Genomic DNA, 19,012 nt, shown 5'->3' with positions numbered 1-19,012 from the left:
TCCTTTCTGTCCTTGTTTACAATGTCCCATTCCTTCCATCTTTCTTAATACTTATTATGATCCACTCCTTAAAGGGGTTATCCCATTAATAACGTACAAAATGACAGCTAGAACCAGCCCTGTACTTCACATGGATCCAGAGATCTCCGCATTCATTGCTGCAATTGTTGTGCTAGATTTATTTCAAGCTGTCAGGTTAGGGGGGGGGGGGGGTGTCTTTTCTCAGGGGCATGTCCTTTCTGCTGCAGCTGGTGGCTATTGAAGGATGGAAATGAGCACGTGCTTCCGTCTCAGTGAGGAGGAGGACAGAGATATTACAACTCGAACTCTTCCACCACCACCAATGAGGCCAGATGAGGCGATCGCCTCAGGCAGGACCAGGTAAGGGCAAGAGGGGGGGGCAGCCGAAGGGCCGTGGGGAATGAGCACTTTCATTGTGGCAATGGTGTTAGGTTAAGGAATTGGTATGGGGGGGGCCAATTCAGTTTTCACTGCAAGCAGCAGAAAGGCTACGTGCACCCCTGCTCCCATTTGCCTCACTTCCTATGAACCACAGGATGACATCATCACCAATCATATACCTCCTGGCAGCTCTCAGGCCCCGCTCCACTCTCCATGTTATGTAAAATACGCAGGGATCTCAAGTCTCCCTGAAGTTCAGGGAGTCTCCCGCTATTAGATAGCGGCTCCCTGACACCCGCATGTGAGACAATAAGACAATATATCCCGGAAAGGTTTGCTGATAGCAGAGCAGAGAGATAAGAGAAGTGACAGGACACAGTTTAGATTACAGGTTGAATTAACCCTTTAGGGTCAAATTGGCTTCTCAAGGAGATATATACAGGGAGTGCAGAATTATTAGGCAAGTTGTATTTTTGAGGATTAATTTTATTATTGAACAACAACCATGTTCTCAATGAACCCAAAAAACTCATTAATATCAAAGCTGAATATTTTTGGAAGTAGTTTTTAGTTTGTTTTTAGTTTTAGCTATTTTAGGGGGATATCTGTGTGTGCAGGTGACTATTACTGTGCATAATTATTAGGCAACTTAACAAAAAACAAATATATACCCATTTCAATTATTTATTTTTACCAGTGAAACCAATATAACATCTCAACATTCACAAATATACATTTCTGACATTCAAAAACAAAACAAAAACAAATCAGTGACCAATATAGCCACCTTTCTTTGCAAGGACACTCAAAAGCCTGCCATCCATGGATTCTGTCAGTGTTTTGATCTGTTCACCATCAACATTGCGTGCAGCAGCAACCACAGCCTCCCAGACACTGTTCAGAGAGGTGTACTGTTTTCCCTCCTTGTAAATCTCACATTTGATGATGGACCACAGGTTCTCAATGGGGTTCAGATCAGGTGAACAAGGAGGCCATGTCATTAGATTTTCTTCTTTTATACCCTTTCTTGCCAGCCACGCTGTGGAGTACTTGGACGCGTGTGATGGAGCATTGTCCTGCATGAAAATCATGTTTTTCTTGAAGGATGCAGACTTCTTCCTGTACCACTGCTTGAAGAAGGTGTCTTCCAGAAACTGGCAGTAGGACTGGGAGTTGAGCTTGACTCCATCCTCAACCCGAAAAGGCCCCACAAGCTCATCTTTGATGATACCAGCCCAAACCAGTACTCCACCTCCACCTTGCTGGCGTCTGAGTCGGACTGGAGCTCTCTGCCCTTTACCAATCCAGCCACGGACCGATCCATCTGGCCCATCAAGACTCACTCTCATTTCATCAGTCCATAAAACCTTAGAAAAATCAGTCTTGAGATATTTCTTGGCCCAGTCTTGACGTTTCAGCTTGTGTGTCTTGTTCAGTGGTGGTCGTCTTTCAGCCTTTCTTACCTTGGCCATGTCTCTGAGTATTGCACACCTTGTGCTTTTGGGCACTCCAGTGATGTTGCAGCTCTGAAATATGGCCAAACTGGTGGCAAGTGGCATCTTGGCAGCTGCACGCTTGACTTTTCTCAGTTCATGGGCAGTTATATTGCGCCTTGGTTTTTCCACACGCTTCTTGCGACCCTGTTGATTATTTTGAATGAAACGCTTGATTGTTCGATGATCACGCTTCAGAAGCTTTGCAAATTTAAGAGTGCTGCATCCCTCTGCAAGATATCTCACTATTTTTGACTTTTCTGAGCCTGTCAAGTCCTTCTTTTGACCCATTTTGCCAAAGGAAAGGAAGTTGCCTAATAATTATGCACACCTAATATAGGGTGTTGATGTCATTAGACCACACCCCTTCTCATTACAGAGATGCACATCACCTAATATGCTTAATTGGTAGTAGGCTTTCGAGCCTATACAGCTTGGAGTAAGACAACATGCATAAAGAGGATGATGTGGTCAAAATACTCATTTGCCTAATAATTCTGCACGCAGTGTATGTTAAAGGCATCTTCTTCTGTCTCATTCAGTAGCTATATAACTATTGAGAGAGATGTATTTTTTTAAATACATTTACACATTTAACCCTCCATTTTAATTATATTATTTACCCCAGTGTTAAATCTCCCCCACCCCCCGGATGCTTGTTTTTTTTCCTACAGTGGGGTAGATAATTACACACAGGGTTCACTTGCTTCTTGTCAGCTCAGCGAATGAACCGATTCATGTGAAAGATCCGAACTTCCCATCTCTAGTTTACTCGCAGTAAACCTTTCCGACAACCTGTAGCAGTGTCCCCTTCTCGGCGCGTGCGCACAGTGCAAGAAGAAGCCGATGCCAGCAGTCCGCAACGGCGCATCAGGCTGAGCCTGTGCGCACGCGCGGGGTCTCAAAGCGGGAGGAGGGGGAGGGAGGGAGAGGCGGCGCTGGGCACGAACGGCGATGCGTGCGGCCGGGCACCATGCATCCACAGACCTTCCCCGCTTGGGCACCTTAGTTCAATGATTGACAGGTTAGTAAAACCAGTTTTTCCGCAGAATAAAGCCACAAATAGCTTTTATAAGGCCACCTTAGAAATCGGAATGCTGCCCTAGACATGAGCATATGTTTAGCTCACAGGACTTATAGGTGGTGACAGAATCCCTTTAATCATATACATAAATATGATAATTTGGGGCAGGGTAATGAGCCCAGTCCTCCACACCATAGAGCAAAGTGTGCAGTAACTGCATATGTTTGGAAAATGTAATAAAAAGTTTGTGAAAGAAAAAAAAAAGAAAACCTCCCTGAAATAAGAAGTGCACCTCCCTGAAATGAGTTTTTGCAGGTTGGGATGTCTGAATACGGGTCTGTCTTTTCATTGTCTGTGATTTGCTGCAATTTGCTGAAATTTGAGATTATTATAAGATATACGCTCACCTAAAGAATTATTAGGAACACCATACTAATACGGTGTTGGACCCCCTTTTGCCTTCAGAACTGCCTTAATTCTACGTGGCATTGATCCAACAAGGTGCTGATAGCATTCTTTAGAAATGTTGGCCCATATTGATAGGATAGCATCTTGCAGTTGATGGAGATTTAAGGGATGCACATCCAGGGCACGAAGCTCCCGTTCCACCACATCGCAAAGATGCTCTATTGGGTTGAGATCTGGTGACTGTGGGGGCCATTTTAGTACAGTGACCTCATTGTCATGTTCAAGAAACCAATTTGAAATGATTGGAGCTTTGTGACATGGTGCATTATCCTGCTGGAAGTAGCCATCAGAGGATGGATACATGTTCTCATTCTGTTTACACCAAATTCGGACTCTACCATTTGAATGTCTCAACAGAAATCGAGACTCATCAGACCAGGCAACATTTTTCCAGTCTTCAACAGTCCAATTTTGGTGAGCTCGTGCAAATTGTAGCCTCTTTTTCCTATTTGTAGTGGAGATGAGTGGTACCCGGTGGGGTCTTCTGCTGTTGTAGCCCATCCGCCTCAAGGTTGTGCGTGTTGTGGCTTCACAAATGCTTTGCTGCATACCTCGGTTGTAACGAGTGCTTATTTCAGTCAACGTTGCTCTTCTATCAGCTTGAATTAGTCGGCCCATTCTCCTCTGACCTCTAGCATCCACAAGGCATTTTTGCCCACAGGACTGCCGCATACTGGATGTTTTTCCCTTTTCACACCATTCTTTGTAAACCCTAGAAATGGTTGTGCGTCAAAATCCCAGTAACTGAGCAGATTGTGAAATACTCAGACCGGCCCGTCTGGCACCAACAACCATGCCACGCTCAAAATTGCTTAAATCACATTTCTTTCCCATTCTGACATTCAGTTTGGAGTTCAGGAGATTGTCTTGACCAGGACCACAGCCCTAAATGCATTGAAGCAACTGCCATGTGATTGGTTGACTAATTAATTGCATTAATGAGAAATAGAACAGGTGTTTCTAATAATTCTTTAGGTGAGTGTATGTAGGCAAAGGGAAAAAAAAATCCGGAGTGCTTCTTTAAGGTACCTCTCTTAAATTACAGTCCAGCAAGCATATATAGGGAGACAGCCCCTAACAGAAAGATGGCAGAGACCTGTGGAACCTTCATTAGCCCCCTTACCAAGATAGGCACCGCACAATACCAATGGGGTGACAGAGGGAGCCCTGTCTAACTGTTTAGATGCCGCAATCACTATTGACCACGACATGCTTATGCCCTTTCTTTTTTTTTACAGGTCCATCTTTTTTTTACAGAACCATTCACTTCAATGGGAAATGACTCCGTGTGCATTCCGTTTCCGTATGTCCGCATGTCCGTTCTGCAAAAAAATAGAACATGTCCTATTCTTCTCCGTTTTGCGAACAAGGACAGGCATTGTTACAATGGATCCGCAATACGGATGTCATCCGCTCGTGTGCATGAGTCCTAAACCTGACGCTGCAGCAGAGTGTCAGCTGTAATACACAGCTACGGATGGTGTGCCGCTCATGAGCCCACGCCTTCTCCGTGCTGTACATTTACAGTGCTTACCACTAACTGTACCGCAGATGTTTTCATGCATGCACAGGCCACTCCATGTGTCGCCAAATGGTGCTTCCATGAGGCGCCATATCCTCCCGTATAAGCAACCCCTCTAGTGAGCCTACCGCAGAATACAAAAACGTATATAGTGGCTCATTACCCTTTTTATACTATGGGAGAGGTGCTCTGCTTTTTGGTGACTCACCCCGTCACAAAGTTATAATAGAAAATATTTGTAAAAGAAAAAAACAGGCACTCACCATCTGTATCATAGGTTCAAAAGTTAAAACACATTTATTTAAAACATAAACAACCATTAAAATGTATATACTGAGACGAAATTTACCCAATAAGAATGTCCTAAAGATATATATACAAATGGCACAGGTTAGTCTTTATCAGAAAGAAAATGCTACTATTAGTTTCAAATGAGCGCTTTGCATTCGATATACAGTGAATATAGGACCATTGTAGCCTGTATATTGAAATAGAATATAGTTACATGATTAATAATGAGAAACTATTATTCCACCTATTATAGGAAAAAAACTCAAATGGTGATGTGAAATATTCAAAGATAACTGACTAAATAACAATATCTTCTTATATTATATCGGACTGTGAATAGTTATTATAACTTTATATTCGCTGAGTATGTGAAACCTGTGATAAGCAATTATAACTTTATATTCGCTGAGTACATATAAATAATTAAAGGTGGCTGAGACAAAATGTCGTCCTATATCTTCTCAGGTTGAAGTGTGTAGATATGACTTTATATTGGCTTGATATAGGCCAAGTATGAGCTCAGTACATAAAAAACAAAAATCATTATGATTAGTGATAAACGTTCAAAAACATGATGTGTAAAAAAAAGTTTTTTTGGGGAAGAAAGTTTTCTTGAGGAAACAAATACCAAAACGCCAAAAATTATAATCCGGATCTCTGTCCAATGAGCCGAATAGTGAGTCTTGTTAGTAACTTAGCTTATAAGGCCCCTTGCAGACGAGCGTGTCCGGATTAGGTCCGGATGCGTTGCGTCTGCGATCAGGGAAAATTGTGCTAATAGGTACGCAATTGCAGTCAGTTTTGACTGCGATTGCGTTCCGATGTTCAGTTTTTATCGCGCGGGTGTTATGCGTTTTGCACACGCGTGATAAAAAACTGACTGTGGTACCCAGACCCGAACCCGGACTTCTTCACTGAAGTTCGGGTTTGGGATCGGTGTTCTGTATATTTTATTATTTTCCATTATAACATGGATATAAGGGAAGTAAAAGTCTTCTCTCTTCTTCTTCTTGCAGGACCTGGCTGGAAAAGGACCTTCGGTGATGTCATCGTGCTCACCACGTGGTGAGCTCGGTGACGTCAGCGCAGGTCCTGCTGAATCAAGATAGAAGATTTCTATCCTTATTCAGCAGGACCTGCGCTGACGTCACAGCTCTCACCACGTGGCGAGCACGATGACATCACCGAAGGTCCTTTTCCAGCCAGGTCCTGCAAGAATAAGAAGAGAGAAGACCAGCCCGGCTGCGCGATCAAGTGGATGAGGTGAGTTACATATTTTTTTTATTTTTAACCCCACAATGGACCTTTAACTTAGCATTCTGAATTGAAGAATGCTATTATTTTCCATTATAACCATTTTATAATGGAAAATAATAAAATATACAGAACACCAATCCCAAACCTGAACTTCAGTGAAGAAGTCCGGGTTCGGGTCTGGGTACCACAGTCAGTTTTTTATTACGTGCGTGCAAAAAGCATTGCACCCGCGCGATAAAAACTGAACATCGGAACGCAATCGCAGTCACAACTGACTGCAATTGCGTACCTATTAGCACAATTTTCCCTGATCGCAGATGCAACGCATCCAGACCTAATCCGGACACGCTTGTCTGCAAGGGGCCTAACTTGTATATTTGCTGACATCGGGGGCGTCCCACCCGGTGTACAGCCACTCCCCCGACCTTATTCTCCTCTAAAGCACTGCTCTCTATGCCGGTTCTCTTGTAGAATCAGTCTGTGCTGTAAATTCCGTGGCGGGGATGGGGTCCCACGTGGTTTGCAGTGAATCACGTGATGCTGGGGTAGGTCCTTTGATATTTCCTCCCGTAATGCCAAGCCGGCGGTGATTGTGGAGTTTTCAGAGAGTATTTTTCTGATTCCTTTGAGTTTACATGAAGGTTAAAAATAAGATAAGATGAATCTTTATGGGTAGTGCAGTCTGTAGCTTTTGAAAACGCGTTTCGAGGTCTTCCAACCTCTTCCTCCAATGCAGCATTAAACTGGAGGCAAACAGACATCGATCATGGGGCCATAGATCGCTCTATAAAATGGATCCATAAAGCAGTCCGCTCACGTAGTTACTCATCAGGTGCCTTTTAAGACCAGTTATTAATAAAAAATCTGCTTCACGAGCTATAAATTGCAGACCGGCACCGGAGCAACACTGAAAGAACTGTTCAGCAGGGGTGCGGGGTGTCACACCACCCGCCGATCCTGAGGATAGGCCATCTATATTGAAATCCTGGTCTACCCCTTTAAGGGTATGTTCACATGTTCAGGATATATTGCAGATTTTTCAGCCACAAAACTGCAGACAGAAAATCCACAGCATATTATAGTATCCGAAAAGTGGAGGAGATTCTACAAAATGCACACGCTACAGAAAAAAAAAACTTGCTTTTGAAATTGCCCTGCAGATGTTTAATCGCAAACTGTCAATTTAGACAGCGGATTTCTACCTTCGCAAGGCGAAATCTGCAGCAAAATCTGTGACAAACCTTTATGAAGGACATGCACATTTTTGCTTTGAAAATTTGCACACGTGGCCGCGCGCTGATCTGCCCGTACACAGCAGCTACGTGAGGACTGGACCTGCTGATTTTGGCAGGACTGGAGACCATCTAATGTCTGGGGAGAGAGGTATTGGGAGTTTAGATTTCAATTTGCCTTTTATTCTCAGGGATAATAACCGGAGGAGTCTGGCAGCAGTTGACACCCCTCATTCAGAATACATGCATGCTCGGCTGAGTTCCCAGTGCATGTGTATGAGGGCTTGGCACAGTGAATGAGCGCTTGGCATGGCCAGCCTTATATTTATATCTTATCTATACCACGTGCCTTACATTTCTTTCTGCTCCTGTGCCTATAGACAGAATTCCCATAGCACATATTTATAGTATGTATGATTAACCCTCTAGAGACCGGACAGGACTTAGAAACATCACATGAATGACGAGTAGCTATTGCATTATAATGTACAATATATATATATTCTAGCAGAAGGACCCGGCTTTGCTCAGGTTTATTTAATCTATTTCATTTCATGTTTGTGTGTGTGTCGTTAAAAGATAATGACAGTATCCACTGTAACAGTGACCTCTATAGCACCCCGCCCCTTTAACAGTGAACTCCACAGACCCTCACCCCTTAACAATGCTCCCCCCACAGTGACTCCCCTGCTTAAAATTGGACCTTCACAACAGCCCACCCCATTAACAGTGAGTTCCACAGCACCCCACCTCCTTGACAGTGACCTCCACAGGGGCCCGCCCCCTTAACAGTGACCTCTACAGCACCCCACCCCTTAACACTGACCATAAGTTACAGTCCCCTTAACTGTGACCTCCACCATTCCCTGCCCCCTTAACAGAGACCTCCACAGCGCCTGCCCCTTTAACAGGGACTGGCACAGTACCCTGCTCCCTTAACAGTGGCCTCCACAGTACCTAACTGCCTTAACAGTGACCTCCACATCAGCTGCCCTTTTAATAGTGGCCTCCACAGTCCCCTGCCCCCTTAAGAGTGACCTCCACAGTGCCCGCCCCTTTAACAGTGACATCCACAGCGCCCAAAGACAAAAAATTGTATTATGAAAAATCAAAAAGTAAAGTAATAGAAGTATTTCACATCATATATTAAAATCATATTAACTCACACATAAGCTGTCTTCTACTAAGAGTGTCCTTCGTTGCCTATAGCAACCAATCAGAGCTCATATTAATGACCTGTAGCAAAATAGAAGCTGAGCTGTGATTGGCTGCTATATGCAACCTGATAAATATCCAGGCTAACTGCCACAACAGCCAACTGACAATGGCTCCTGGAGTTTGGCGGTTAGGCTACTAAGCATATTTTTGGGCAAATAATTGGGGTGAAAATTTTCACTCAAAACATTTATAGTCTATGATGTTCTCCGAGTGACAGGAGGCGGCTGTGAAAAATTTTGTGATTATAAGTGCGGATTCCTTTAGCGGACATACATACCTACCTACACTCAGCTTTGTATATTAGATGTCTGTATACTGCTGAGGTTTTAGTTTGTGTCAGGCTCGTTCATACATGGCAGTTTCCTGGCATTTTTGCTAGTGTGGCATTTTACCTCGGCATCCAGATGTGCAGTGTTAGTGGATGGGAATTCACACACAACATTATTTCCTCTGCACTTCTGATATCACACGCCATCAATTTATTTTAAAATAGGACATTCTGCATTTTTTACCATTAGGCTGCGTTGATGTGCAGTTTTTTTTGCACCTTTGTGTTTTTCCCCCGCATTTTTAGCACCAGCATTTTAAAAAAATGAGAGGTCAAAAATGTTAATTGAAGGTCTGTGGGAAATATGAAATGACGGACACACGAGTGTTTTGTTTTGATCTTTCCTTCTGGCGTTTTTGTTCATTGGGTGGATTTTGTATCTTTCTTTCTTTCTTTTCAAAAACTCATCCTGCTGGAGCTCTTAGCGTTTTTTTCTCCCATTTTAACAAGCACTTTGTAATTTTCTTCATGGAAAAACATGAAAAAAACACCATGAAGAAAACGTTTGTGGTAAGATAGCCTCCAAAAAAAAAAAAGGGGGGCTAGGAAAAAATGCCACAAAAGCAGCAAAAAAAGCTGCAAGCACCAAAAGAAAAGAAAAAAAGATAAGAAAGTGCTTGTCCTGGGCAAATGTATGTGTGTGAGAAGCTGTAAAGGGTTATCCCATGTTTATAAGATGAGATTAGTTTAAGCGATGACCACTGGGCGGCGCATTGCAGTGCACGGGAGTAAGGCAAACAGGGTATCGCAGCAAGGTATGTTGCTTCTGAGATACCGAAACAGAATAGCTTGGGAACTAGGAAAAAAAGGGGGCGCTAGCCTGCTCTGCTGTTTCCTGGCCACTTGTTGATTGGCACATAGTCCCATCTCGCTTTAGAAACGGTGAGATGGAACAACCCCGATTTCTGTCTCCGGGTTTGGATCTTTCCTTTGTTCCCCATATTTAATCACTTGCTCGATCTTGTCGTCTGCACCTCAAAAATATCTCCAGAATCCACCCTTTTCTTATGGTGGAAGCGGCCAAAACTCTCCTTAATTCTCCCCCTTCAGTCTGTCCTAAATGCTGAATCCAGGCTCATCTTTCTGTCCACCCGCTGTACTGATGCGACTAGCCTGTGCCAGTCACTTCAATGGTTGTCCACCCACCACAGAATACAGTTCAAACTTCTCACCCTCACCCACAAAGCTCTCCACAGTGCTGCACCTCCATGCATCTCCTCCCTCATTTCCGTCTACCACCCTACTCCGTTCTGCCAGTTATCTAAGATTAACATCCTCCATAATTCGTACCTCTCACTCTCAGCTTCAAGACTTTTCTCGAGCTGCACCTACTCTCTGGAATGCTCTATCCTGGAATATAAGGTAAATTCACAACTTCTTTACCTTCAAACATGCCTTATAAACACATCTTTTTGGACAAGCTTATCAGGCTTCCTAAACTGACTATCCCCCTAGTCCCCCCCCCCCCACCTAACTCCTGAGAACTCGATCTTCTAACAGTCCCGCACCCGAAGCAGATCGGCGTACACCACTGCTTTTAGTACAAAGATGGCTGGAGCACTTCATATAACAATCAACCAACTTTTGTGTCACCCTCACTTTCTCATACAGTAGATTGTAAGCTTTTGCGAGCAGGGCCCTCACTCCTAGAGTTTCAGTTGTATATAAGCTGATAACTTCAGAGTCTCTGCTACTATCACTGCACGCACAGAACACATCATCAGTGCGGTCTAATAGGTTATTTGTGAATTGACCCATAAGAAAAAGACCCGGGTGGCTCCAAATTCAACTTCAAATGGGGTTGTCTACTGCTGGACCTTGGGTCCCATTATTGTGTCAGAGACTGGGATCATCAGGTTCTTGTGATAACCCAGTCCAACCAATGAACCTTTTCATATTCAACCTACACATTTCTTGTAACAAAGTATCAAAGATCAGAAAGTGTTATTATGTATAGAGCAAAACAAGCACATTTTATTAAAGCCTAGGAGCCAACAACTCCAGTGGTCGGAAAGTGTGCCCCATTAAAAAAAAACAAAAAAAAAACACTCAATTGACCCGCTGACCCATTGCAGGCTGCTTCTGGAAGTGGCTTGGTCCCATGACCGCTGCAGCCAATCACTGGTTTCAGAGGTCACATGTGCTTATTACTGCTAGGGACACGCCTTTCAAGCACATGTGACTGAGCCAAGCCAATTCTGGTCGGACGGGGGCCGGAAACAGCCAGGAATGGAGCAGAGGAGCTGTAATGGGTGGACCCAAGGCAGGACCACCCCTTTAATGTCCTGACTTGGACATGATGGCCTGACCCCTACTAATGTCTTCCCTTTTTTGCTTGCGATATGAGAGTGTTAACCTTTTTATTTTGACCTTCATTCTATCGTCATCCTGCTGTGACCAACGGTAATCATAGTTGGTTATAATTAGGGTTGTTGCATCACGGTGTTGGTCTGGATTCAGACCACTTCAGGGTTGGACTTAGATGACCACATGGCACACAGAAGATAACAAGGTTCCCAGCACTTCTACTGTTCTTTTAACATGCTGATATTGATGCCAATGCATACAGATTAAAGGGGTTTTTCCACGAAAAATATTTTACAGTTTTCACACCAGCACCTGGATCTGAATACTTTTGTAATTGCGTTTAATTAAAAATTCTGCATAGCCACTGAGTTATTCAATAAAATGTATCTGTATAGCGCCACCTGCTGTTTTTTTTTCTTATTTCTTTGACCTGCTCACTGAGATGGCCGCACATGCTCAGTTTCATTTATCAACTGCCTCCTAAGCTGTGATAGGGAGAGCTGAGACACGCCCCCTGAGCTGTGATAGGGAAAGCTGAGACACGCCCCCTGAGCTGCAGCAGAAAAGACACTCCCCTTGAGCTGCCAGCTTGATATAAATCTAGCAGAGCAATGAATGGGGAGATCTCTGGATGCGTGTGAGGTACAGGGCTGGTTCTAGCTTTGTTTGAAAGAGATTGTCATGGACTATGTGTTTCATTTTTTACATTAGTCATGGGATAACCCCTTTAAAGGACGTGTTTTTACAGCTGAGAAAGGCTCGGGTTGGACCAAAACTAGCAAGCTAAAAGAACCGAACGAGCGCATGGATCCTTGTTGGCTTGCATCAAGAAGACCTCTCTTCCATGAGCATTGCTGCTGCCAGCCGCTGGAGGTATACACTACTAACAGCAGCAGAAGGCACTGAAACCAGCCATTGTCACCCAATGCACAGTTATTGTGCCAACCCCAACATTTACAGTGGAGAAACACTATTGCCCTAAGCTGACAGCTAATTAACTAAAGCTTCCTTTCTATGACTTTAATTTATGTAATACAAAGTATCTCATCAGCTTAGTCAGTGTACCCTCTGACAGGCTCCCTTTAAATTCAGTAAATTATTTTTGATCATCAATAGCATTATGTTTTATTTTACAGTAAAGTTAGAATTTCTTTACTACATTTAACTACATGGGTTTACCAAGGACAGAAGTTGTCAGACTAACCTGATTAGTTTTTATGAGGAGGTGAGTGCCTGGACAGAGGGGCGGCTGTGGATGTAGTGTTTCTGGATTTTGCAAAGGCTCTTGATACTGTCCATCATAGACATTTCATAGGTAAAGTAAGGTCTTGGGAGCTGAATTTAAATGTACAAAGCTAAAACAGATCTACTCCAACAAATAAACAGACCATCATATCTCAGCCTCATAGAGGGAGTGGGAAATACGTTACCCTGGAATTTCTAGTGTTTCACAGTGATGTCACGTTCATCGGTCACATGGCCTAGGAGCGGCTCAGTCCCAGCTGCAATACCAAGCACGTCCACTATCTAGTGGACGACCCTATGCTTAGGAGGCCGCGGCCTCTTCAAACAGCAGATTACTGGGAGTGCCAGGAGTTGGACCCCCACTAATCAGATACTGATGACCAATCCTGAAGGTTAGGTCATTAGTATTAAAGGGATTGTCCGCTTTATTTATATTGATGACCTCTCCTGCATATTCCAGATCAGGCCGCACTAACGCTTTGTAAAGTGGTAATATCACATCCCTGCCCCGCGAGTCCATGCCTCGTTTAATGCATGACAATATCCTGGTGGCCTTAGAAGCAGCTGATTGACATTGTATGCTGTCATTTAATCTATGATCTACAAGGACACCCAAATCCCCTAGGACATATGAAGCACAGAGATTATTACTACCAAGATGCAGAACTTTACATTTGTCCACATTGAACCTCATTTGCCAAGTTGATGCCCAATCACTCAGAGTGTTCAAGTCAGCTTGTAGTTTATGGACATCTTCCATAGACTGTACAGTATTACACAGCTTAGTGTCATCTGCAAAAATAGAAATGGTGCTATTAATCCCGCCCTCAATATCATTAATAAATAAATTAACTAATAGAGGACCCAGCACTGAACCTTGGGGTACACCACTTATAACCCGGGACCATTCTGAATAGGAATCATTGACCACAACTCTCTGGACACCGTCCTTCAGCCAGTTTTTAATCCAATTGCAAACTATACTTTCCAAGCCAATAGAGGTGACCTTCAAGACCGCGGCTGCAGGGGGATGGGATATGTGGGATTAGTATGGATGGGATATGTGCCTCACACTTACATATCCCACTTACATACATATCCCATGTCTAGTAGCCTAAAACCGCATATACATAGCAGAAAACATCCATCAAAAAAAGCAGGCTGCAAAATGTGCTTATTGTGTAAAACATATGGATCATTTTTATGATTGCATTGTACTAATTTTTGTCTAAAAATATTTTTTTCAATTCGCCTTCATTAAAAATTTTCTGCAGTTTTTTGTGATGCAAGCAGTTAAAAATCAGTCTATTTGTAGACTGTCCCTCATGAGGTCCTTCAGCTGACAGCTCATGTGAGATATTATCTCTGATCTCTTGACCTTATTCCTTAAAGGATATGGATATTATTACTTCAAGGATATGGATAATTTTTATGATTGCATTTTACTCATTTTTGTCTAAAAGTTTTTCTGATACAAGCAGTTAAATCAGTCTATTTGTAAGTTCCTTCAGCTGGCAGCTCATGTAAAATCGTGTATCTGATCTCCTGACCTCATAAACACTCATTTAAGTCATATTCTTATCAGTTGATAGGAGTTAAGTTATAATCAGTGTTTATAAGGTTAGGAAATCAGAAATAAAGCTTCACATGAACCATCAGCTGAGGGAACTCAGGAGGGTCAGTGTGCAAATAGACTGAATTTAAACCTCATGTATCAAAAAATACTGCAGAAATTTTGTTAATAAAAAGGATTTTTAACCCAAAATTAATTTTAAAAAAAGTATCACAAAAACTGCTGAACATTTCTAATAGAAACCAATTGAAAAAATGATTTTTAGCCCAAGTTGAGTAAAATGCGATCATAAAGAAAACAATTGTAAATCCCACAAAGATGTCCATAGCCTTTAGGCCTTTTTTGATGGAAGGACAGGTCATAGTAAATTCAGGGTAAAATACAGTCTAGGAAAAAAATGGTTCACAAATCCTGAGTAAAGCATGCATTAGGATTTGAGTCTCCTGGGCTCATGGAGACAGTCAGCAGGTAGCGGACCCCTATGACAAGTGACAGAATCGGACTGTTACTGACTATGCCTGCAGTTTTTGGAGCTTAGTGCTGACTCATTGACAGGGGACAGACATGATCTGTTCACTTTGTGCTTTTTTTTTTCTCCCCTAAAGTGTCCCAGATTTCCACAGAATTTTGCAAGCCGGGCAAAAATGTCCGACCTACATTATATTAAGACAACCCAAGGAACACACACCACACCCTGCCGCTGTCCCCCTGCAGTCCCTGTCGGAGGTGAGGATCACATTTGGGTAGACTTTAGATACTCAGATGATGTATTTGGTGACAGTGGAGAGGGTTCCTGGGCACAGACGCTGGCACTACGCTCTGCACTGGCAGGGATGGAAATCTGAATACAATGTAACGATCCTGAGGAGACAATGTTGCTAAGCAGTACAATAAGCAGACGATGCACCTTAGTAAAAGGAACCATGCCACCTACCCAGGGTCGCCATGAGCCATGACTGACGTATACAGGGGAATAACTCTCCTTCCCACGGAGGTCCCACGGGCATTTTCTATCAGGGGAGTTAACAAGTTGAGAAATAAAATTCCAAAGAAGATCCGTGATGATGAAGCTTGATGAGAATAGAAGAACGGGTAATAACATTAATACTCTCCATCTAGTCACTACATACCCTCATATACCACCTCTGTTACTACATACCCTCATATACCACCCCTGTCACTACATACCCTCATATACCACCCCTGTCACTACATACCCTCATATACCACCTCTGTCACTACACACCCTCATATACCACCCCTGTCACTACCTACCCTCATATATCACCCCTGTCACTACATACCCTCATATACCACCTCTGTTACTACATACCCTCATATACCACCCCTGTCACTACATACCCTCATATACCACCTCTGTCACTACATACCCTCATATACCACCTCTGTCACTACATACCCTCATATACCACCTCTGTCACTACCTACCCTCATATATCACCCCTGTCACTACATACCCTCATATATCACCCCTGTCACTACCTACCCTCATATATCACCCCTGTCACTACATACCCTCATATATCACCTCTGTTACTACATACCCTCATATATCACCTCTGTCACTACATACCCTCATATACCACCCCTGTCACTACATACCCTCATATACCACCCCTGTCACTACATACCCTCATATACCACCCCTGTCACTACATACCCTCATATACCACCTCTGTCACTACATACCCTCATATACCACCCCTGTCACTACATACCCTCATATACCACCTCTGTCACTACATACCCTCATATACCACCCCTGTCACTACATACCCTCATATACCACCCCTGTCACTACATACCCTCATATACCACCCCTGTCACTACATACCCTCATATACCACCCCTGTCACTACATACCCTCATATACCACCCCTGTCATATACCACCTCTGTCACTACATACCCTCATATAACACCCCTGTCACTACATACCCTCATATACCACCCCTGTCACTACATACCCTCATATACCACCCCTGTCACTACATACCCTCATATACCACCTCTGTCACTACACACCCTCATATACCACCCCTGTCACTACATACCCTCATATACCACCCCTGTCACTACATACCCTCATATACCACCCCTGTCACTACATACCCTCATATACCACCCCTGTCATATACCACCTCTGTCACTACATACCCTCATATAACACCTCTGTCACTACATACCCTCATATAACACCCCTGTCACTACATACCCTCATATACCACCCCTGTCACTACATACCCTCATATACCACCCCTGTCACTACATACCCTCGTATACCCCTTCTGTCATTACATACCCTCATATACCACCCCTGTCATTACATACCCTCATATACCACCCCTGTCACTACATACCCTCATATACCCCTTCTGTTACTACATACCCTCATATACCACCTCTGTTACTACATACCCTCATATACCACCCCTGTCACTACCTACCCTCATATATCACCTCTGTCACTACATACCCTCATATACCACCCCTGTCACTACATACCCTCATATACCACCCCTGTCACTACATACCCTCATATACCACCCCTGTCACTACATACCCTCATATACCACCCCTGTCACTACATACCCTCATATACCACCCCTGTCACTACATACCCTCATATACCACCTCTGTCACTACACACCCTCATATACCACCCCTGTCACTACATACCCTCATATACCACCCCTGTCACTACATACCCTCATATACCACCCCTGTCACTACATACCCTCATATACCACCCCTGTCATATACCACCTCTGTCACTACATACCCTCATATAACACCCCTGTCACTACATACCCTCATATACCACCCCTGTCACTACATACCCTCATATACCACCCCTGTCACTACATACCCTCATATACCCCTTCTGTCATTACATACCCTCATATACCACCCCTGTCATTACATACCCTCATATACCACCCCTGTCACTACATACCCTCATATACCCCTTCTGTCATTACATACCCTCATATACCACCTCTCTCACTACATACCCTCATATACCCCTTCTGTCAATACATACCCTCATATACCACCCCTGTCACTACATACCCTCATATACCCCTTCTGTCATTACATACCCTCATATGCCACCCCTGTCATTACATACCCTCATATACCACCCCTGTCACTACATACCCTCATATACCACCCCTGTCACTACATTCCCTCATATACCACCCCTGTCACTACATTCCCTCATATACCACCCCTGTCACTACATACCCTCATATACCCCCTCTGTCACTACATACCCTCATATACCACCCCTGTTATTACATACCCTCATAAACCCCTTCTGTTATTACATACCCTCATATACCCCTTCTGTTATTACATACCCTCATATACCACCCATGTCACCACATACCCTCATATACCACCTCTGGCACTACATACCCTCATATACCACCTCTGTCACCACCTACCCTCATATATCACCCCTGTCACTACATACCCTCATATACCACCCCTGTCACTACATTCCCTCATATACCACCCCTGTCACTACATTCCTTCATATACCACCTCTCTCACTACATACCCTCATATACCCCCTCTGTCACTACATACCCTCATATACCACCCCTGTTATTACATACCCTCATATACCCCTTCTGTTATTACATACCCTCATATACCACCTCTGGCACTACATACCCTCATATACCACCTCTGTCACCACCTACCCTCATATATCACCCCTGTCACTACATACCCTCATATACCACCTCTCTCACTACATACCCTCATATACCACCTCTGTCACCACCTACCCTCCTATACCCTCATATAACGAGGAGTATCTGCATTGCCCATCTAAAGCCTGGAGCCATTACTGGCCAAGGGCAGGTGACACTTCAGTCTCTTGGGGCCTTATTAAGCCATGCAAATAAGTACAAAGTGCAATAAATATATAAATCCCAACCTCGGAGTTAGTGAAATCAGTGGTGCACATAATATATGCCCATATTACATGCCCCCAGGTTTCCCTCAGTCTAGGTGAACAGCCCCTTGCCCACTTACCTGCTTGTTTTTAGCACAGTGTAGGGTGTCTGTGCCTCCCCCCACCTTTTCCCCTTTTCTCTCCTGTCACCTCTGCTCCTGTCTCTATCCCTGGACTGCTTCCCATGTGCAGATACACTACTGCTGACTTCTCATCTCTGCAGTTTTAATGGGGAGGAGAGAGGACTAAGCCCTGCCTCTGCCCCTGTCTGCAGATTCTCCTGTATCAGAGTAGGAGATATTCCACATCCCTATACAATGCAGAGACTTCAATGCAGGCACCACAAAGTATGGGCAGAAGTGCAGCACTATGGCATCACACCTTTCATGCCCCATGATTAGGGCACCATATCAGGGTCTTCCCGTTTACAATATTCCTTGTATCAATATTTATGATGATATTTACAAACAAGATACTTTCTTATGAACTTATCTCCCCCCTGTATGAATAAAGACTTGGTCATGTGGCAATGAATGCAGATGTAGCAGAGCTAAGATTCTCAAATGCAGCAAAACCAAGCTGGTCATTTAGAAAAATTGTGAATTGACATAGAGCTGCAGATAGATCTCACCTAGAAGGTTATTTTCCAAGAGTTAAATGACAAA

General features: G+C 43.6%; 1 protein-coding gene across 3 annotated transcripts in view; it reads right to left on the bottom strand.

Moving 5' to 3' along the window:
- SCN4B (sodium voltage-gated channel beta subunit 4) overlaps positions 1-18,561 on the bottom strand; it is a 70,750-nt gene extending 52,189 nt beyond the window's left edge. For all 3 annotated transcript variants that reach the window (XR_005777714.1, XR_005777716.1, XM_040425716.1), the window contains exons 1-2: positions 18,428-18,561; positions 15,295-15,430 (exon numbers count right to left, since the gene is read on the bottom strand). Coding sequence is in view for 1 of the 3 variants with exons in the window: in XM_040425716.1 (XP_040281650.1) it covers positions 15,295-15,367 (73 nt within the window). In the remaining 2 variants the exon portion in view is untranslated. The remainder of the gene's footprint in view (positions 1-15,294; positions 15,431-18,427) is intronic.
- Positions 18,562-19,012: the final 451 nt, after the last annotated feature.

The sequence above is a fragment of the Bufo bufo genome, chromosome 1 (assembly GCF_905171765.1).
Source record: "Bufo bufo chromosome 1, aBufBuf1.1, whole genome shotgun sequence".
NCBI lineage: Eukaryota > Metazoa > Chordata > Amphibia > Anura > Bufonidae > Bufo > Bufo bufo.
Note: the sequence above shows the minus strand (reverse complement) of the source record. Positions and strands in the feature narration are given on the sequence as shown.